The following is a 22,800-nucleotide window of genomic DNA, read 5'->3' as shown; positions in this document are numbered from 1 at the left end:
AATTTGACTTTACATCTGCAAATGATCTTACATATATCAGGTTATTTATTTTTTAATTAACTATGTATTATTAATAATAATACATACACGTAATACTCAAAACTCGATATTAGACATATGTAATACCCTGTTACACACACACACACACACATATATATATATATCATACTGCATATTAGGGTATTTTTTTATTTATTATTATTGCTTATGTATAATACTAATAGTATTACACGTATGAAGTACTCTGTTTGACACATTATCACCCAGCTGTAATACTCAATTATCTCCTAAGAATCCATAACTCATGATTAATCACTTAAACTATCAAAGCAACACATGAAGCAAGCAAATTCTGTTTTTCCTTAGAGTAATAGCCGTTTTAACCTAGAATAAACAACTTTTGGTCTTTTTTTTACCTAGAATAACCAAATTCATATCGTTTTTGACCTAGAATCACAAATTATGGACTTACAGTATAATTATTGATTGTAGAGCTTGCAGATAAAACAATATCTAATCAATTTAACAGTCTAACAATGAGAATCAGTTGAAACACATATGAATAAGGAAGAGATACCTTCAATTGTCATGTTTAGTGGTTGAATCAAAGCTGGAGATACGGTTAAAGGTTGTATATGCATAATTACACACAATCAGATGATTGATATTCAATGATTTAGGGTTCTTAATCATCAACATGTGTTGATTCACGATCTGCAAGTCTTTTAGGGATAGTCCATCGCACTGAGGAAGGTTGTATAGAGAAAGGTCGTACAGGTAAAGCCGAATTATATTAAAACTATTGGAAAATCAAATTTACAATTATAGCCCTATAGTTAGGAGTTCTTCAAATTTACAATTATAGCCCTAAAAACTAACATTTACCCTACTCACAAAAAAACTATTCATCATTTTCTTAAATTTAAGCCACAAAATTTTTTATTTCTTTTTAATTCCTTTAAATTTGAGCCACAAAATTCTATTTATTTTAATATTGTTTTATCTCTATAAATATCTTTTACATATTTTGTTTTTCAATTAAAATTTTGAAATATATAATGTTTTCTTCAATATTATTTTTTTTGTTTTCATCAAGGAAACTTAATTTTTATAAAGACAAAATTTTTAACTTTATCTTTATTAATGTTCCCATCATAACACTTGGGTTTATGTTTATCAACGTTTCCGCTGCAATGCGCGGGAAAGTTTACTAGTTTGTTTTATTTCTTTTCCCCTTTTCTCAATGCCCTACGCCCCCTACGTACGCATTTTTTTCTTTTTTATTCTCTGTCTACATTTCTATCTAGCATAGTAGCATTTGTATTATAAAGGATTATTTTGTTATTACTTACACGATTGTGTGCTAAGACATAATTGTAAGAAAGTTACTAAATATATCTTAAACTTGGATTTTTTTATTAAGCAAATTACTTAAATGTTGTAGTTGGCCTAAAAAGATGTGTTTGGATTGTGTTTTAAGTTAACACACCACATTTTGTAAATGTGTCAAATACATTGAATAATTTTAAAGTTGTAATCGAATAAAGACAACGCAAAAGGCTCCTGATTTTTTACTTCGCTTTAGGCCTCGTAAATCATTGGGCCGCCACCGATGGGCTTACAGATAAAGTTAATTAGGACTTACCTTGTAAAGCCATAGCTAAATATACCACACTGTGAACGTACCCCCATGGTGCATATGCATCCTATTTAATGACGGATTCATAATTATTTTTTCTCTGAGGTCTCATTTTTTATGTTTAGATTTTTCATAAACAAATGTTTAAATTTTTGAATCGGTTGTCGATTTGGTCGCATCGTATGTTGTTCCTTGTATGTTTGAATTTTTTAAAGAGAACCCTCGTTTTCATTTAAATTAATAAGAAAATAAAAAAGATAAAAAAAAAAGTGGGAAGAGATTTGAACCAATGATCACTTTGCTTCGGTGATCGACATTGGGTGATGATGGAGGACTAGGCGTGTATGTGGCGTTCACTAGTTGAATCCTTGAATTGAACGAGTTTTACCTCACCGCACTATCGTGCCTTCGGGCGTGTTCATGGGCGTTGTTCTTAGGTGAGGATTTTCCCCGGATCAACATGCAAGTGTATCTCGATTTTGTGAATTTAGCTAGTAGCTGCTTTAGGTATAAATTTTAAGGATCCTGGCAGGCAGAATTCTTAAGGGAATCTTCGCAGTGTGTCAGGATCACAAACAAACGATATCCTCATTAAGTATTATTATAAACTACCATTATCCTTTTACAATTGACTTAGTCTTGCATGAAACTGTCAAACAATCAAATGCTTAGCTGAAGATTTGGTCAAATATTGAAGATTATAGACACTGGAGGTTGTTACAACGCGATTAAGACAAATATATGCAATCCATAAGACCATGAGTAGTCATAAAGCCCGTGATCAGGCATTATGCGCCACATGGCGCCCCGTCAGAGTTATGGCTTTATACAAAAACATGGTGTAGCTATAATGCGCCACGTGGCGCCCAGTCACTATTAATTTTATTTGTTTTTTAAATAATAATTCATTTAAATAATTAAATATATAATTAAAAAACTACATTAAAATTTAAAAAAATACATTAAACTCATAAATAAAAACAATCGGTTTCAACTGAGTGTCAAGACGGTGAGTCTATTCAACTCAACGGTTTCATTGCGGTACCGAAACTAAAAACAAAACAAAACAGAAGCAAATTTGGCATTCGATCGGTCTCTGACACGTTTGTTACGGTTTCAAAACAAAAACAAAATTGAAATTCGATCGGGTTTTCGTTAACCACCAAGACACCAACCCAACACCCACCAAGATACCAACCCAATATTTCTTTTTGTTAACATCACCTCTTCCATTTCATTCCAAAACCAAATCAGAAACCAAATGGCCAAGACACCTCCTCGTTATCACCTCCTCGTTATCACCTCTTCGTTGGCTCGTTATCCACCAAGACACCAGCCCAACACCCAAGACACCTCCTCCTCCTCCGCAGCCGCCTCCTCAGCCGCCGCAAGCTCGAAGCCAAATAAGAAAACAAGGTCTCCTTCCAACACCTCCTTCTCCGCCGCAGACGCTGCCGGAGTTACTCATCGGCGGTGAACGGTAACCCATCTCCAGAAACACTTCCACGGCTCCCTAGGGTAACCCCCACACCCAACGGATGGTTTTTTTGATATTTGAGCCAGATCTCGCGCTATAGTTCAAAAAAAAAACCCCAAAACGCGCGGGGGAGGGGGGGGGGGGGGTGTTCCCCTGGCGTTATGCTCCAAAACGCCGGCTATAAAGTGCCATTACGGATGGTCTAACGGTCCTAAGATCTTCGTCAAGACAATTAATGCCCATTACTACTAGTTATTACTGGTTATGACCATTATAACCATATATAGAAGATGTTTAGATCACATTAAGACACATGACACACACCATATGACACCCTCTTGTCATAGTAGCAATCGCACACTTCCCACACTTGTAATACTAATTTTTTTTATTAGGGAATATCCTCAAAATAGCCATTTTTGACCAAAGTTTTCCAATTCTAGCCCAAGACTAAACAAAATACCCAAACTAGCCAAAAAAAAATCCGTCGGATCCGACTAAAACCATTTCTGATTCGATTGAATTTTTTGACCTTTAAAATCGCGCCACGTGTCAACGTTTTGATGGATCCGACTGAATTTCTTAAAATTCTGTCGGATCCGACTGAATTTTAATGGGTCTAACTGAATTCTTCATCTTCTACCTCTCAAACCCTAAACCTCCATAACCAACCTCCATATTCATCTTTCAAATTTCTTTTCAAAATCAAGCAAATTAATACTGCAAATCGCTTAATTTTTCGAGGAGAACACAACCATATTGTTCAATTTTACTCTAGAACTCAAAATCAAAAACCTCCGAATAGAAAAATCTGGGGTTCATCAAACAAATTAAACAGTCGGATCCGACGGAAGCATGAACTTAACCGTCGGATCCGACTGTCTTCTACTCCGACGGTTCGTCCGGATAATCGGTCAGCCAGAAGCTTAAAGCGTCGGATCCTACGGAACATCTAGCCATGTGGCGCGTCGTGATAGGTTAAAAATTCAGTCAGAACAGTTACTGTTTTGGTCGGATCTGACGGAAGAATATGGCTAGTTTGGGCATTGTTTTGGTCTTGGGCTAGAATTGGAAAACCTTGGGAAAAAATGGCTATTTTGGGATTTTCCCCTTTTATTAAGATAATTGAGGCAGCGGGACTGTTTTCCCCTCCCGAGGTTTTTTGCGAGAGATCCTCTAAGGATTAAATGTATTTCCTCTCTAAATCGCTATGTCATGTTCATCATTTACTTACTATTTCAATTATATATATTCAAGCATCCTACCTCACATACAAAGATTGGTTACTTGATTATCCTTGTGTAATTTTTTACCAAAACAACAGTTTGATGCCCACCGTGAAACAAGCGGTGCTTCACACGCCCAAATTTTAGTTCTCTTGATTGATCACTAGCCTTTCATTCACGATTTCAATGTAATTTGAATAACAAGAATCCCATATTTATATAGATTGAAAGTTGTTTTTCCTTTTTTAACAACATTAAAACCTCAACATTATCGACTGAATATGTTCAATAAGGAAAATTACAAAATTTACAATATTCATTCCCCCGTCACATGTACTTTGTTGCTTCTATTTCACTTTTTAGATTTTGAATTCCTGTTGTTTATAAATTACATTACGAGCAACAATAGAGCTCTTTGAAGAACTTATATAGTTATATAATCCTCCTATTTTGATTGTGTACAAGAGTAGGCCTTGTTAACAATCTTTTCCCCAATGATTGGCCATCTTGAATCATTAAAACCACTTCCGACATGACTGGTCTTTGCGAAACAGGTGATTGGGTACACAACAACGCAATCTCAATGATCTTCATCACATGTTCTTGTTGATGCTGACTCAATTCCAATGTCTCATCGATGAACTTTATATGCGTCTTCTTCTCATACAATTTCCATGCCTGGGACCAACTCATAGTGAACGTCGTAATAGTTAAAACAGGAATAAGTAAAATAAGATAAAATTTCAACCTTCTTGTCTTTTATACTTTAAATAGATTATTTTATTTTGACTATGAAAAAAGTAGTTGATAACGTGCTAACAAATAAACTTTAGCATCTATTCTCAATTCTCATACTCCAATTTGCAAAGATATGCTGACAGGGTTGTTTGTAGGGGAACACTTACATATACTTTAATCACTAAGCCTTAATTAGAACTATTGATGGAGACGTTAAAAGATTTAGAGAAAAAAGGTGGTGACACTTTCATGACTATAAGCTTGAAAAGTCCATATATTATGTATGGCTTTTGTATATCTGGGTAAACTAGCAAGCACAAGATGCATGGGTGGCAGTATAAGATCTAGGTGTCGAAAAGTGACTAGATCTTATGGCATTGGTTGTAATGTATCAAAGTTGTTTAGGAGAAAGTGCTACTTACGCTAGCAGAGAAGTATTCAACAAATAAAGTGTGGGGACGCTCCAAACGATGCACGGTGCTGAACGCGGAAAGAAGCAAAGGTCCAAACATTGAGAAGTACCTCAACTTGATTTATATGAAGAACAAGTCTATTGGTGAGTTCAATAGGAGACTGAATACAATCATGGTCGGTATTGGCTCTGTTGGAGACAAATTTGATGTGACTACCAGGAAATTTCTTTGACTTGTCCTCATAAGATTCATACAGATTGTAACCTCAATCAGGCAATTTGTTGACCCAGGGAGCATGTCTATTCAAGAAATCATAACACGTCTAAATATTTACAAGGAAAGGCTTCGTGGTTTCCAACAACGAGAGGGTTTGTATGGTTTCCTGCTCAAACAAGTCACTCAAGTGGCTCACTCAAGATTACATGGCGAGAGAGATACTTCAAAGTGAAGTGGTGCAAGCCACACATGGAGAATATGTGGTTGAGGGCACGATAGAGGTCGAGATTATTACCATCTATAATATAATATGACTAGCTTTAAAGCTCATGTAATACACGGGATGATCTAAATAATTAAGTTACAAATAAATCAATACATAATGTATAAAGAAAAATGTATTACATTTATGTTTGTATCATTATACATAAATTGATTTTATTTATATCACAAAATGATTTTTTTCCAACAAAAAAAGAACTTAATAAATATATATAATGCATGTACAAAAACATACACCAAGAACACTCTGTCTATTGAAAATTTATTCTCGGTATCATGTATGTATAATTGAAAAAAATTTGGTTATGAACCAATTTCGGAGAATACTTCTCATAAAATAATAGTTTTGAGCCACACCATGAAAAAGATTTTGATAAGTTTGAGAGACTTCTCGACTTTGCTAATTGACAAAAAAAATAACATGTTAACTCGTTCAATTTTGTGAATGTTTTGCTTCATTTGAGCATAATTTTGTACGACATGTTTCACATACAGCATTTCGATCAATATTCAAGAAAAAATCAATGCTGACACAAATGTTTCTAATTTGATAAAAGTTAAAAGTATTGATAGGCCTGAATGTGGAATGTCAGAAGTGGTTGTCATTTTTTCTTAAATTTTAATAGTCATGTGAAAAATACTCAATATGCAAAATTCCGAATCTTTTGACTATTTCAAAAAATGTCATTAAAAACAAATACGAAACCCAATCACATTTAAAATTCTAACTTTCATTTGTTTTACATTTTCAAGTCAAAACTTTGAACCCGTAACAAGTTTGACGATAAATCTATTTGCATTCTCAAATTTTTAAATATATTCAGATTACCCCTTTTTACGCGTAACAAATTTGAGCCAGATGTCGTTAATTTATACCAAGCGATCTATTTATCAACTTTTAACCCGTAACTATCAAATTTAAGTTTCACAAAAAACCCGAAACAATCCATGATTAAAAAAACCTAAGAAACTAAATATGATAAACTTTATTATATTTGAAAGTGATTGGTATATAATATCCTTACAATTTAACACAAATATGTATAATCTACTAAATTAACTGAAAATATAAATAGATAGATTTAAATCATATTTTTATAATTTATAAATTTATATGACAATGTACAAAAAAACCAATAGATAAATGGATTTATTTTTAAATGAATGGATCAACTTTTAAGCATATAGTTAATGATTAAAAAATGACTTTGTAAATTGAAAGCATAATAGTGTTTTTTTATTATTAACAATTTTTAACAATATACATAGTATAATATGTTAATGATAACATTTAAAGTTATATTATTTTCAATATTTAATAAATATGGTTTGTTATTGATTTTTGGATTTCACCAAGTATGTTGAGAAATATATTCTAACAATGTATAATAGTATAATATGAATATTTATATTCATTTGTATAAATGTGTATTGTTATAATATAAATAGAGTTCAAAGAAAAGTGAATAGTTTAATTAGATATAATATAAATGGAGTGTAAAAGAAAAGTGAATAATTATTGATTTATGTCATATATTAATTTATAGGGAAAAACATTATGAGAATTAATCCCAAAATTGACGCGTGTCTACAATTATTTTACTTTATTAGAATAGGTAAATTCTAGTGGAAAGATATGCATATATAAGAAAAGGTAAAATGTTACTCTTGTGAAGATTTTGGTCATTTTACATCAGAATATCTAAATGAAAGGAAAATAAAGGAGGCGAAACTAGAATGAACTAGTAACAAGGATCAAGGAGGCTCCACTAATGATGAGGGAGAAGGTCATTCTAAATCTAATGTCTGGTTCTTTGACATTCAAGCAAGTGAATCTCCATCCTTGTATGCAACACATGAAGAAAATTAACTCGTCCAACCGTCTCCATGACATAGAAACGCTGAAAGAGTACAATATTCGGTATTTTGGAATAAATTCAGCATAATAATTATATCCGCATGATTTTTAAGGAAATAATCTGGTTGTCAACCTTGATCTATGAGAAAGAGAGCCGGAATTTGTCTGATGTTCGATGTTTTGACAATCAAGCAAATAACCAAATGAAAGGAACTAATACAAAGTTTCGTAACGTAACATAGAATATAACTTGGTTTGAAGAAAATTTAAAATAGAATGATATGCAAAGGCTTGACTTTGTTGGATTGCAAAATTAGAGAGAAAAAGATGTCAAGTGAGGTTTAGGTGGCTCTATTAAATGAGCAACACTTGTGGGCTAAAGGGTGGTTCAGTTTGATCTCAAAGGGGTGGTTTGGAGGAGATCATAACTAAAGGGACTTACAAGAAAACTAAGTCATACTTGGTGGATAAGTTTCCTTAATGGATAAGTCTTTTTAGTATCAATAATGGATAAGTATTTTTGTATGGATAAGTCTTGCTAGTAGATAAGTTTCTTTATTTTAATAGGATAAGAATTGGTGTAGGTTTCAGAATCTTACTAGCTAAGTTTCCTTACTCCTTAAGTTTTTGTTTGCCTATGTAAGGCTTGTAAGGTTTAGTTGTAGAAATATATCAAGTGCGTCTTGTATTGAATATAAGTTTGTCTTATATCTTTCTTTTCTTGTTTTCATATAATAAGAAAACGCTCGTGTGTTTGAGCAAATATTGTTAGATTGTGTATTGGGTCTTGAATTTCTTTATTGTTTCACTTGTTTAAAACGTAACAAGTGGTATCAGAGACAACCCATTAAACATGGCCGATTTTCAAGTTGTCGAAGGCGTGAAGAAATTGAACAATCAAAACTACAACACGTGGTAAACCTGTATGAGTTCGTATCTACAGGGTCAGGATTTGTGGGAAGTTGTTCAAGGGTCAGACACCACCCCACCGAGAATCGATACCAATGGGGCGATCAACAAGTGGAAAGTAAAGGTTGGAATAGCTATGTTCGCGTTGAAAACAACGGTCGAGGAAGAGCTTTTGGATCATGTCTGAGACCTAGCGACACCAAAAGAAGCATGGGATGCTTTGGCGACATTTTTCTCCAAGAAAAATGACGCGAAGCTTTAGCTTCTATCTCACGATTTCGCAATATTTTTGCAAGGTTAAGACCTTGTGTCGTGAGATTAGGGAGCTTGATCCGGAAGCAATAGTTGGAGATGTTAGACTAAAACGAATCATAATACACGGTTTAATAACCGAGTATCAAAGTTTCGTAGCTGCGGTTCAAGGATGGCCGAAACAACCATCTTTGGTCGAATTCGAGAATCTTCTCGCGAGCCAATAAGACTTGGCTAAACAGATCAGTGACATCTCGATTTCAAGCCCGAAGATCGAGACTGAAGCCTTGTATGCCGATCGGGGGAAGGGAAAATTTCGGCCAAGTGGGAATCAAGGACGAATGTGGAACGACCGATACAAGAAGTTGGATAACTACAAATCGGGACAAAGCTCAAATCAGCGAGAACCGATGAATGACACGAAGTCGGGAAAATCCGGTAAGCGATGTCCATATAAGTGTTATAATTGTGCAAAACGTGGACACATGTCCAAAGATTGCCCGTGGAAGTCGGCTAATGAAGGGAATGCGACCACAGTCCGAGAGGAAGCGGCTTAGGAAGCTGAAGCATGTGATGACCATAACCGCAAACACCGAAATCGAAGACAATTCTGTGGATGAATGGATTGTTGATTCCGGGTGTTCGAACCACATGACCAGAGAAAAAATGAAGCTAAGAAATCCAGTCAAATATGAAGGTAATCGGGTGATTGTAATAGCCTACAACTCGCGACACAAAATCGCCCACGTTGGTGACATACGATTCATACCAAATAAACAAGGGGAGTTTGTATTAAATGATGTATACCATGTTCCGGGTGTTAAAAAGAATTTACTATCGGTCCCTCAGATTACGTCTACGGGTCAGCATGTTGTATTTGGTCCAAATGATGTCAAGGTGTTCGATAAGTTTGAAACCTCGCCCAAAGCCATAATGTAAGGAAAGAAAAACGATACGGTGTGTTCTTTCCGCAGGAACGGCTTATGTGGAGAAAACCAAGACGGTCCAAAGTATCGGTCTTTGGTACCAATGTCTCGGTCACGTTGGGTACGATAGGCTTGTCTTAATGATCGAAAAGTTTCTTGTTGCCGGTATACCGAAGATGGATGTCCGGACAGGCGTGGTGTGCGCCGGTTTCCAATTTGGTAAAGCTCACCAACAACCGATCAAAAGCTCAAGTCATCGAGCCATGAAGCCCATGGAGCAAATTCATACCGATGTGTTCGGTCCGGTGAAACAAGCTTTAATAACGGGTATGAAGTACATGATTACGTTCATTGATGATTTTTCTAGATACCTTTGGGTATATTTTAGAAAGAAAAATCGAAAGCTTTTATGAAATTCAAAGAATTTAAAAGCATGGCGGAAAGGGAGACCAAGATCAATATTGAGTGCCTCCGATCCGACAACGGAGGTGAGTATACTTCAAAGGAGTTCGATGAATATCTCAAAGAGTGCAAGATTAAACGCCAATTAACTTGCTCAAATACTCCACAACAAAACGGAGCCTCCGAAAAAAGACCCGAACCTTACCGAGCTCTCAGGTAGTATGATTCACGACAAAAATGTACCAGGTCGGTTTTGGGCTGAAGTAATGCGAACCACATCCTATATATGTAACCGCTTACCACAACAAAACATGAAGAATATATCATCGTTTGAAAAGTTTTTCAAACTTAAACCGAAGGCTAGCCATATGAAGGTGTTCGGGTGTGTGTCCCGAGCCATCTTAGACACAAGATGGAAAAGAAAGCAACAAGGTGCATCTTTGTTGGGTATGATATAGAATGAAAAGTGTGGCGATCTTGCAACCCAGATACAGGGAGAATATATGTTTCTCGACATGTTGTTTTTGACGAGATGTCGTCATGGTGGTCCTGAAATCGAGAAATGTTACCGGATTCTGAAAAATTGAAAGAGAAGCTTGAAACCAAAGTAACTTTCAATCTTGGAGAAGTAGAATCAGAAAACGAGAAAGATGGGTCAGACCATGTCGAGAACATCGGGCCAGTCGAAACTAAAGATTCGACGAACTCTCCACCAAGCCGAAGTTCAAACCAAGGCCCATGGAAAACTGGCTGAAGTCCCTCGGCCCAACAATTCGAATCGTCGAGTTCCAAAGCGCATGGGTTAAGGCGATCGAGTCGTTAAAAAAAACAAATCCTCGGTATGCTAATGTGGCAACTGTGGAGAATGAAGAGGCCGAACCGGAATCTTTCGAAGAGGCAAAAGAAAACCGAAAGTAGATAGTGGCGATGGAAGAAGAAATCAAAGCCTTGGTGACGAACCAAACTTGGGAATTAGTTCCTCAAGTAGATAACGTAAACACGGTATCGTGCAAATGGGTGTTCAAAATCAAAAGAAAAGCGGACGGATCAGTCGAACGATACAAGGCACGTCTTGTAGGTTGCGGGTTTTCACAACAACACGGGCTCAATTATGACTAGAGACGTTTAGTCCGGTTGCAAAATTAACCACGGTTCGGGTATTACTTGCAATCGTAGCAAGTAAGGAATGAAGCATGTGGCAAATGGATGTGAGCAACGCTTTTCTATACGAAAACCTTGATCATGTAATTTACATGGATCAACCAAAAGGTTTTGAGAACAAAGAGTGCTCGGGTTATGTTTGCAAATTGAAGAAGGCGTTATACAACATAAAAAGTCAACAATTAAGGCATGGTTTAGGAAAATAGGAGAGTTCCTAGAACACAATGGTTTCGTGTCTACCGTAGCCGATACTAGCCTGCTCGTTCGGTCCAAGGAAGACAAAGTGGCGATTGTCCTATGTTGACGAATTGGATATCACGGGAAACTTGATTACCGTGATTGATCAGTTAAAAGAAAATTTTTGGACCCGGTTTCACATGAAAGACTTGGGAAGGTTAAGTCATTTTCTCGAATTGGAGTTAAAGTATGAATCGAATGGGGTTATGTTACACCAACACAATTATTCGGTTGAACTTTTAAGTAGTTTGGCATGGCGAGTTGCAAACCGACAATTACTCCAATGGAAACCAATTTACAACTTCGAGCGGATGAAGGAAATGAGTTGACGGATACAACTATGTATCAGAAATTGGCGGGGAGTCTTATTTACTTAGCACTTACTAGACCGGATATCACGTATGCGGTAGGAGTGTTAATTCGGTTCATGCAGAATCCATAGAAATCGCATCTTGATGCTATTAGAAGGGTGTTACGGTACGTTAAAGGAGCACCTAGCTTCGGATTCATGTTTAAGAGGAAGTCAAGAATCGAATTGGCCGGGTATTGCGATGCTGATTATGCCCGAGACTTGACTACCAGAAGGTCGACAACTGGGTATGTGTTTTTGATTGAGTCAGGAGCTGTAACGTGGAGTAGCAAAAGACAACCAACAGTTTCGTTATCCATAACTGAAGCCGAGTATAGAGCAACAACAATGGCTGCTCAAGAGTGTGTGTGGTTGGTACAACTATTAAAAGACCTATATCAAAGCGTTAGCCCGAGTGTGAAAATTAATTTATTGTGATAATATATCATCAATAATGCTAGCCGAGAATCCCACATTTCATGCAAGAACAAAACACATAGAAGTTCACTATCACTGCATTAGAGAAAAGGTACTCAAGGGTGAAATCGAGTTGGAGTATGTTGATACAAATGATCAAGAAGCCGATATGTTCACTAAACCGTTAACTAATGTGAAGATGGTGAAGTATGACGAACGCAAGTGTTGAGAGGGAGTGTTAATTGAGCAACACTTGTGGGCTGAAGGGTGGTTCGGTTTGATCTTAAAGGGGTGGTTTGGAGGAGATCATAACTAAAGGGACTTACAAGAAAACTAAATCATACTTGGTGGCTAAGTTTCCTTAATGGATAAGTCTTTTTAGTATCCATAATGGATAAGTCTTTTAGTATGGATAAGTCTTGCTAGTAGATAAGTTTCTTTATTTCAATAGGATAAGGATTAGTGTAAGTTTCAAATTCTTACTAGCTAAGTTTCCTTACTCCTTAAGTTTTTGTTTGCTTATATAAGGCTTATAAGGTTTAGTTGTAGAAATATATCAAGTGTGTCTTGTATTGAATATAAGTTTGTCGTATATAGTTGTAGAAATATATCAAGTGTGTCTTGTATTGAATATAAGTTTGTCGTATATCTTTCTTTTCTTGTTTTCAGATAATAAGAAAACACTCGTGTGTTTGAGCAAATATTGTTCGATCGTGTATTGGGTCTTGGATTTATTTATTGTTTCACTTGTTTAAAACGTAACAGGCTCAACTCCAATCAAGAGAAGCTCGACCTAGTCATTAATGTATTTTTGTGGTTTCCTGAATTTTAGCAAGTGGTTTAAGTCATGGAGTCATGGCTGAATCAATCACATCTTCTTGCTACCTTCCACTATTCAGTCCCCCTTTAATGATTTGTTAGTATAAATAGGCTATCATCTTAAATTCATAAATTAGATTAGTAGAAAAAGTAACCATGTATTTCCAATTATACAAGTTAAACTATAGTAATCGTTTTCAGCTTTTCCTGGCTAGTTTCGCCCTTCCTCCTCTAGCTTCATCATTCTACCTTCTCCGGGAAGGTACCTTTTCCAAAGGTTCATAAGAAACAATACAACAACCTATATTTGTACACCTTGAAAATGGATTTTCTTCTATCTTCATTTTCCAATATCCTTCAGGAGGTATCTTTCTTTTGTAATCAAAATTTAAATTTGTTGTTTTCTTTTACTTTTGGTTTTTCTCTTGTTGGCCTTTTGATGTAACCGTGTGGCCTTTATTGTTTTTTTTTAATTTGATATTTAAGTTTTTTTAAAGACGAGAATACAGAAGTAGGAAATAGTTTAAAGGTGGTGTCTCACCTGTAGAAGAAGGTATTCCATGGATGGCATATCAGAGTTCACGTCGTTACACCTTCTGCCACTAATGATTTCGAGAATCACGATACCAAAGCTGTATGTATCAACCTTATCTGATAAAACACCACGAAGTGCGTATTCGGGTGCAGCGTACCCCCTGTTGTTATGTTATATTGCATTGTAAAATAAGAAACATGATATGAAATAATAAGAGGTTATATCATATGTTAAATATAACAACTTACAATGTCCCCGCGAATTTGGTGTTAACATGAGTTTCGTCTTCTGGTTGAAGTCTTGCCAAACCAAAATCTGCTATTTTGGCTTTAAAATCATCACTAAGTAGAATGTTACTTGATTTGATATCTCTGTGAATAATTTTGATATGAAATTCATTATGTAGATGAGCAAGACCCTTAGCTATCCCAATTATTATTTCATGTCGTTGGTTCCAATCCAGCGTACCCCGTTTTGCACCTGCATCATGAGTATGATCATGTTATTATCATACCAACACTTTGCGAATGAAAAATTCAACTAAATGATAATCTGTAGTTGTGAAACTCCAACATACCCCATAAGTAACGATCAAGGCTTCCATTCGCCATGTATTCCAGGACTAGAAGTAGATCAGATCCTTCACTGGACCATCCAAGTAGACGTAGAAGATTCCGATGATGAATGTTACTTATCAGCTTAACTTCATTCTCAAATTCTTTTTTTGCTTTCGCGTCCTGTATTTGAAGTCTCTTCACCGCCACAACATTCGCATCATCAATGATCGCCTATTAAATCATATAACAAATTAGCATTCATTAAAAAACGTGCATGAAATAAGTTTGTTACTTGTATTGTGACTAATAATAAAACACTGTCTTGCTAGTATGCTTATAAGGTTGTACAAATAAAAAAGTACTGTTCTACGTACATTTTGTGCAAAACAAAATGGAGTTGGCTAAAATTTTCAAAAACTAGTTTTATATATATGTTGATCTAAGTCATAGTACCAAATATAGGAATCAATATTGGACAACACAAATACCAATATAGGTTAATGTGGTACTAGCCTAGTTGATAGAGTCACATGTCTGATTTTCTTATAGCTCAAACATGGGCAAAGTAGTGTAGTGGTAAAAAAACCCACAACTCTCATCCAATCATTACCTCTCTCTCTCTCAAAACGAATCATGTTGGGAGAGTTGTGGGCAAAACGCCGGCCAAAACCCCCCCACTACGGATGACCAATAAAAAATATCCAACACCCCGAGTGTTTAATCATGTCATCATGGAAAAAAAACTAAATTGAGCATGTCGTGAATCTAACAATCTTCTTTCATGAGTTGTTTTGTTAAGGAACACATTCATCAACCAATTATCCGATAAAAAATATCATTAGCGATCCAATATGAAGTTTCCTACTGAGTTACCTTGAATACTTCACCATAACCTCCTCTCCCTAGAATATTGTCTTCGCTGAAATTACTGGTTGCCTGCTGAAGATCTTTGTAATTGTAATTTAGTGTCCCTTTCAAATCCTCTGTGTTTAAGTGTTAACATGGTGCATATATAAAGTGGATTTGTGGTTGCCTGCTGAAGATCTTTGTAATTGTAATTTAGTGTCCCTTTCAAATCCTCTGTGTTTAAGTGTTAACATGGTGCATATATAAAGTGGATCAAATCAGTATTATGAAATTGAACAAATATATATGAAGAACAAGGAATCCAAATGTTTCCATGAGGTACAATATATATTAATTATTCTTGTAATCTCTAGTATAAATAGGTGATCCGTCTTCTGTTACAATTTGTAACGTTCTCAGAGTCACATTATCACAATGGGGCAAGAGCTATACACAAGCCAATGGAAATATAATCCATACTAGTTTCAACCAGTCACTTGAAGGTTAGGTCATGTGTCATAGCTCCCTACTTTTAAACGCTCGTTTGAGAATTAATCGTACGACCGTTTGAAGGTTAGAGCTTACACCATAGCCCCCTTACTTTTAAACGGCCATTTGAGTTTTGCGTCAAACAGCCGTTTAGTAGTCCTAATTTCAACACATATACAAGCAGATATTATTTTTTTTCGAATGGTATTACAAGCAGATAAGTAATCACCTTCATCCGTCTTCTTAGAACTCTTATGTAGTCGATACAGTAACAACATAACAAAGATAAGGAATAATATAACTACACCACCAATGGCTCCTGCAATTGTGGCTACCTTAGTACTCGAATGCTGGCCTATCAAATAGAAGTTATAAATTCAATGGCTATGAATTGAACTATTTATTACAAGACTGACATTGGAAGATGAAATTAATGGCCCCACCTTTTAGGATATTTGTGATATCTATTGTTTGGTTAGCATTGAAAAATGGAGTCTCCGAATACCTTGCAAAACAATCCATGTCGAAAAACCTTCCTTCGGTGCGTGGAAGGCATTCTTTTAATTTGCTGTATGCTGTACTCATGCAGATATCGCAAATGGCTGGGTTTATTTTTTCAGCACACTGTGCAATAGCATAGACTGATGCATTTTCACTTGCGATTTGCCTGATGTTTGCTACATACAAATCAGATGTTTTTGGAGTAGCATCTCTAATATATTGTAAGAACTCATCTACACTTTGTGTATAACTTGTTAATGACTGAGATGCTGACTCGTTACCACAAGACGAAATTTGAGTGCTAGCACCATCCGATGTTGAATTTGGGAGGTTATAAAAGTCATCAAACGTTTCGTACCTAAAGATCATTGAGCGTGGAATATTAGGACTTATATCCCTAAGCTTCAAGAAAATTGAAAGAAATATTTGATCAATAACCAAGAATTTTGCTCCAACATGATATTTTTGAGCGAGAGATTAGTTTTTATTTATCATTAACCAAGGTCGAAAATCAAGTACATTTCATGAATACATGCATATTATTTAATCTTCGAACACTTATTCATCTAACGATACATAAACGAAGTAGTATACAATAATAAAATGCCCATATTAATATATCATAGGAGTTGACGATCATATGCTTTTACATTGACATGTAATGAAACGCATAAAAAGGGTGACGTTGAACGTACGTACCCATCTCTCACAAACATGAAGATGGTCTCCGCCATTAAATTATATATATATATATATTAAAAAGCATCATATGGTTCACTCACTATTCATCAAAGTTTTAATAAGAGCCGTTGATTTTTTTTCTTATCATTATGTGGAATCATCTGCCCCTCCTTTCCTATCCTGCTCTTCCAAAGATATGCTTCACCTCTTCCAAACCCTAAATCGTAATCACCACCACAGTCGTGATGGTTCAAGACGGTTACGTTAATGACAGTGCTCGCCAACCTCAGTGTCTTCGTCTCCCACCTCCTCTTCCACCTCGAGCTTAGAGGTAACGCTTATTTTGTTTGGCGATTTTGCTAATTGATTGCTTAATTTCATCTCACTTTGTCTATCTAAGTTTGACCTAATTTACTTTTTCGGATGATATCAACACATGTAACTAGCCCTAATTCTCCAGTTGTGCACATCAGTACACTGTACCGATTTCTTAAAATTAGTGGTATGTAATTGATTAGAACACATTTTTTGGGTATTAGGTTCCTAATATTGAGTGATTTGATACCCATTAGTGATCAGAAGAGAGATGCAACATAAAATTCGCTTGAGGTAAATCAACTAAATAATATAAGGATACTCAGATTTTGATGCAACATAAAATTCGCTTGAGCAAACCGATGTATATTCTAGCAGGTTTTAGAATGTGTTCAGTATTTGCATGGAAGAGTACAAGAATTTGAATGCTCTCAAGGGTAATGCCCTGGGTAACACAAAAACCATTAACCTCTTGGAAAATAATTTTCATTTTAATAAGATTTATCCATACCCATTTAAAGGACTGCTTTTAGAAATCCATTGGACATTTGGTTTTATAAACAAGTGTATTGTGGGCAAAAATGTGACTAATTGCTTCCTTTGTTAAGTTAGGACTTTCATAAGATGATGAGTAATTTGCATGCAAAGTCAAAGGTATGTTGGCATTGAACTTTTTAGTCAACAAAAGATTATCTTGAATTAGAAGAATAGAGACCAGTTGTTATATTAAGCTTTATTTTTGTGCAAATAAACAGCAAAGTCATCAAGACTTTGACATTTAAAGTTACACTAATGGCAAACTTTCACAAAGGGCCTCTGCTGCTTCAGTTGTTAGGTTAGGTTTGCTTGAAGGTGTTTTGAAGTTCAAGTCTTTGGAGTCAATAGAGACGGCTCATACTTGCGAGCCGATAAATACGTTAAGTCGTCTAATATTTTATATATTATATGATATACATCTTTGTATCAAAGTGGCAGTGTCACCTTTTTGCCTTCCACTCATTATAGTATCCTTTACATTCTCATTAACTTTGATTTATGTATTTAGTCTTTACAAATGAAGATTATGTTTTATGTTATGCTTTAAGCATAATGCTTTAAAAACTTATTATATCATGAATTTTTAATGTAAGATATATGTTTTCTTTTTCTTGTTGTCACTTCCCTATGCTAACTTTGGGTTTATATGTAGTATTTTTTGTATTGATTATGTATTCTTATCTAGGGTTGGTCAGTGTAGATTTAATTTGTAACTTTTCTCTGTTGTTTTTTAGGTGTTAACACAGCTTTCAAAGGCCCAACAAAAGTTATTAGCTGTCGGTGAAGAAACTGCCTTTGTAAATAAATTTGTGCAGGTAATAGAAGCAACTCTTCAGGCCGCATCGGTTGAAATATAGAAAACTGAAAACGAGTAAAGGTAAAAGGCAAGAGGAGTCGAAGAAAAAAGAAACTCTTTTCCAAGATGATTTTGTTAATTGGCTGCATGCAATTTTGTTATCGATTTTAATCATGTCTTACGAACTAAAGAACTAACGATATATCCCCATTTTACCAAAGACTGTCTTTAACGTTTCAACGAGAGTGTCATAGAGTTTCAAAGTTGGTTGTTTTCTCACGAGTTTACGCCTCCGTGGCAACGCACGGGTCAAAAAACTTGTTATAGTTAAAAATCTTTTCTAACATACACAATAGTTTTATATAAAATTATAAACTATAAAGATACTCATCTAGTGTCTTGCTAAGACTTGTGTAGGAAGGTGTATTAGGACGACTTATTATGGCCCGTGTAGGAAGGTGTATAAGAACGACTAATTATTTGGACTGGGGTGAGTTTATTATATTTTTTTATTTTTTTTCTTTAATCTAATTTGGGATGCATCCAAGACTTGTACACATATTTTAATGACATGTAAACAGTCTCTATTATTAATTTAAACCATTTTAAAATTTAAATGACGTAGCAGTCGGGTACAACATTGTAAACAGTACCAACAATATGTAAACGTTTTATATTTGAAAACATTAATTTTTCAATTTTTAACAATATTTTGATTTCTTTTATACAATGGTAGATTTAATATACATAAATTATTTTACTAACAAAGTGTTGTTTTATATAAACAAGTTATCTTTGGTATTAGATCATGAAAAGAAATGAATAAGGCATAAAATGTTAAAGGTAAGATTTTATAGAGACAAGAAATAAGGGTCTTTTTAGTATCGGACAAAGAATGAATGAGGGAATCGGACAAAGAATGAATGAGGGAATAAAATAGTCGCGTTAATGAAAAATGAACAATGAAATGAAATTGAAGCCATACCAAACTTGAGTAAATATCTGAAACTTCAACTTATTGGAGTGATTATAATTTCTTTTTTGAGGTTTTGAGTTGGAGGTACACTCTAATGTGTTCATAAGAAAAAGTTATAAGCGAGATGGTTAAGGATTAGCCAGAGGCAAGAACACAATTAGAACGGAACCCTACACAACCATTTCTAAGAGGATTCACAACTCTTATTACTTGGCAGCGTTAGCGTCTGAAATTTTCAAACCCAACCAAATTAAAGTGGCGTTGTGGTGGTGACGTTTGGAATTTAGGTACGGGATTCAAAACCTGCTAGCTACAAACGGATGTGTGGGCTTCACACACAAACAATCACATTTTAATATTTTCTATATAAAAATTGGGCAATTGAAATAGGAGGTAGCGTTGTAGAAAATTAGTGTTTTTGAAGAACGTTAAAATCTGATCTGACAGCTGAACTGACGCATTTGATGTTTGACAACTAAATAAGATTAAATGAATTAGTACAAGAAAACGTTACCTGACATAACATTCATCAAGAAAGACATAAGCACCGTTGCCGGCTGTGCATTTGACCATTTCATAAACGCCAACATCAAAGCAAGCAACACACTGATCAACGGAGAGGTAGTTCCGGCACTGGGCTGCTGCGTAAACCGAGTCCCCGCCACTTAAATCTTGGGCTCTTGCATAAAGTACTCTATTGCTCAACAATAGCTTTCTGATCTCAGCAAAGGTAGAGTTGCGATTCTTGATAAAATTCGGCGTTGGAGCGCTACCGCGGCAGTGATTGGAAATGTTAGTATAATTATAATTTGACTGCGAAATTGTTGGCTCAGTCAACAATAACACTAGCAACACCACCAGGACAGTCATCAGTAGCACAAATTCAGAAGCGAAAAGTGGGATTGGATGGTTGCCTAACTATAGCTGATTAAAGTGACAGAATTGTGGTTTTTCCAAGTTTTTGAGATGGAATATTTGGAATTTAAACTCAAATTCTACAGTATATATGGCAGCTGTATCGGTCAGACAAATAATCTGTCCAAGCTGTGTGGAAATGATGTCGAAAAAGTCCAACAAAAATGCTGACTACTATGTCTTTTAATTGTGACTAGCCAACAACCTCAAATTACATGTACCATGTTTTTCCACCAATACTTACATTAACGCCCTGTGGATATGGGCTTTAAACATAAAAGTAATTCTCTACTGGATGATTCCACACGTCAATGTCAACATCGACATTCATATACTACAGATTTATAGTCAATAGTTTGAAAAGTCTTACACTGAGGGGTGTGGAGGCTTCAACGGGGGCGCTAGAGCCCCTCTGCTCGCGCCCCCAGGCGCTAACACCACACCACCAGGGGCGCTAGCGGGGCGCTAGAGGGCAAATAGAGGCAGGCGTGAGCTTGGTAGCCGGAGAAGAGAGAGAGGAAGTCACCTTGTTTTTAGCAAAAAGAGCCGTTGGCTCGTATTAAATTAAAAAAAAAAATTTTATTAATCTTTTAATATATACCTTTATAAAATATACTCCATTTCACAATTATACACCTTTTCTCCTAAAATCCTCTCAAAATTAACAAAAAAAAAATGTCGTGGTTCTCGTCTGATTCCGACTCCTCCGAAGAGGATGATTTGCTTCTTCAAGTAGGGAGAGTTTTGACCGCAACCGTGGTGGATCTTTTGCAAAATCAAGCCCAGCAACCTCGAGTCCCGAGAGTTAGAGCACCACCTCGTGATCGTGATCGATCGGGTGCTAACGATACTTTGATTAGGCATTATTTTAGCCCTCAACCGGTATACGAGGAGTCGGATTTTCGAACTCGTTTCCGAATGAGCAGACAATTTTTCATGCGTATAGCAAGTGATTTAGAGGCACGGTATCCCTTTTTTCAACAAAGGGAGGATGCTAGGGGTTTTCCCGGTTTTACCTCTCTTCAAAAATGCACGGCTGCTATCCGTCAATTAGCGTACGGCATTTCGTCGGACGCTTTGGATGAGTATTTACAGATGTCGAAAAGGGTTGCACGTGAATCCCTTCATTTTTTCTGCCAAGATAAAAAACATTAATTTTAGTTTTTATTAATTATGGTGAATTGCTACTAATAAAATTCATAAATGCATTCAACGACTCTTTTAACGTTTAATCAAAATATCAAATGGCAAGACTTTTGACTCCCACTAATTCACTAGATCACGCTAAAAGAAAAATTTCTAAAAATAACTTATTTTGACAATGATTTTTCAGAAATAGTCCAAGACTAAATAAAAACCCAAACTAGCCTTAAAATCTAGTCGGATCCAACGGAAATCGTTTCTAATTCGACGGATTAATGACCCTATCAGGACGCACCACAACCAATCTAGTCGGATACAACGGTTTACCGTTTTGTCCGACGGATTAAAGAAACAAACCGACGTAATAATAAACAGTCGGATCTGACGGTTCAATTCATGCTTCCGTATCCGAATGTTTAATTTGTCCAACGAACCCTAGATTTTTCAATTCGGAAGGTTTTTGATTTTGAGTTATGGGGTGAAATTGAACACTAGTAGTGTTCTTCTCGGAAAATTAAGTGATTTGCATTATTGATTTGCTTGATTTTGTGGAGAAATAAGAAAGATGGAGGTGAGGGTTTAGGGTTTGAGAGGATGAAGATGATGAATTCTGTCGTATCCACTAAAATTACGTTGAATCCAGCAGTTTTTTTTTTAAATTCCGTTAGATCTATTAATACGTTAACATTTGGCGCAATTTTTGAAGGTTCAAAAATTCCGTTGGGCGGTGCTGAAATTGATCCATTGGATCCGACGAGATTCTTAGGCTAGATTGAGAATTTTTTTGGTCTTTGCTATTTGTAGAAAAGTTTGATCAAAATAGGCTAGTTTGGGAAATAACCCACGGTAAAATTGTTTTGTTTCCTAGCTCAAATATAAAATCAAAACTGCTTTTTATAATTAGAATTTTAAAGGAAAAAGAATACCAATATAAGCATGTTTGACAAAAATATGTATATATAAAAAAGAATTTCAAACCAAAATTAGGCATAGCTAATCACATGTTGACACATAACTCTTGTAGGAGACACGTTATATCATGCAGAACTGAGTTGGTAAATGTGTCACGATGGGACTATAGGTGAGGATAGACTCATTTGGTCCCACAAGCTTACAGTAGGGCACTCTTTTAGCCTTCTCAGTTTCCATAGACACCTAAAAAAGAATGCTTTTAGGCACTGTTGTTTG

General features: G+C 35.6%; 1 protein-coding gene across 1 annotated transcript; it reads right to left on the bottom strand.

Annotated features, from left to right (window-relative positions):
* Nucleotides 1-4,720: 4,720 nt before the first annotated feature.
* LOC143628428 (cysteine-rich receptor-like protein kinase 2) lies at nucleotides 4,721-20,509 on the bottom strand. The gene is made up of 8 exons (XM_077098031.1): nucleotides 20,069-20,509; nucleotides 16,192-16,607; nucleotides 15,978-16,103; nucleotides 15,287-15,396; nucleotides 14,434-14,644; nucleotides 14,105-14,336; nucleotides 13,863-14,016; nucleotides 4,721-5,020 (listed from the first exon to the last, which is right to left on the bottom strand). Exons 1-8 carry the CDS (start codon nucleotides 20,422-20,424, stop codon nucleotides 4,775-4,777), a joined length of 1,851 nt encoding a protein of 616 aa, XP_076954146.1. The 5' UTR covers nucleotides 20,425-20,509; the 3' UTR covers nucleotides 4,721-4,774.
* Nucleotides 20,510-22,800: the final 2,291 nt, after the last annotated feature.

Source organism: Bidens hawaiensis, unplaced genomic scaffold, assembly GCF_021521415.1.
Source record: "Bidens hawaiensis isolate Kalapana, Puna unplaced genomic scaffold, B.hawaiensis_p1.1 tig00004973_1, whole genome shotgun sequence".
NCBI classification, from domain to species: domain Eukaryota; kingdom Viridiplantae; phylum Streptophyta; class Magnoliopsida; order Asterales; family Asteraceae; genus Bidens; species Bidens hawaiensis.
Note: the sequence above shows the minus strand (reverse complement) of the source record. Positions and strands in the feature narration are given on the sequence as shown.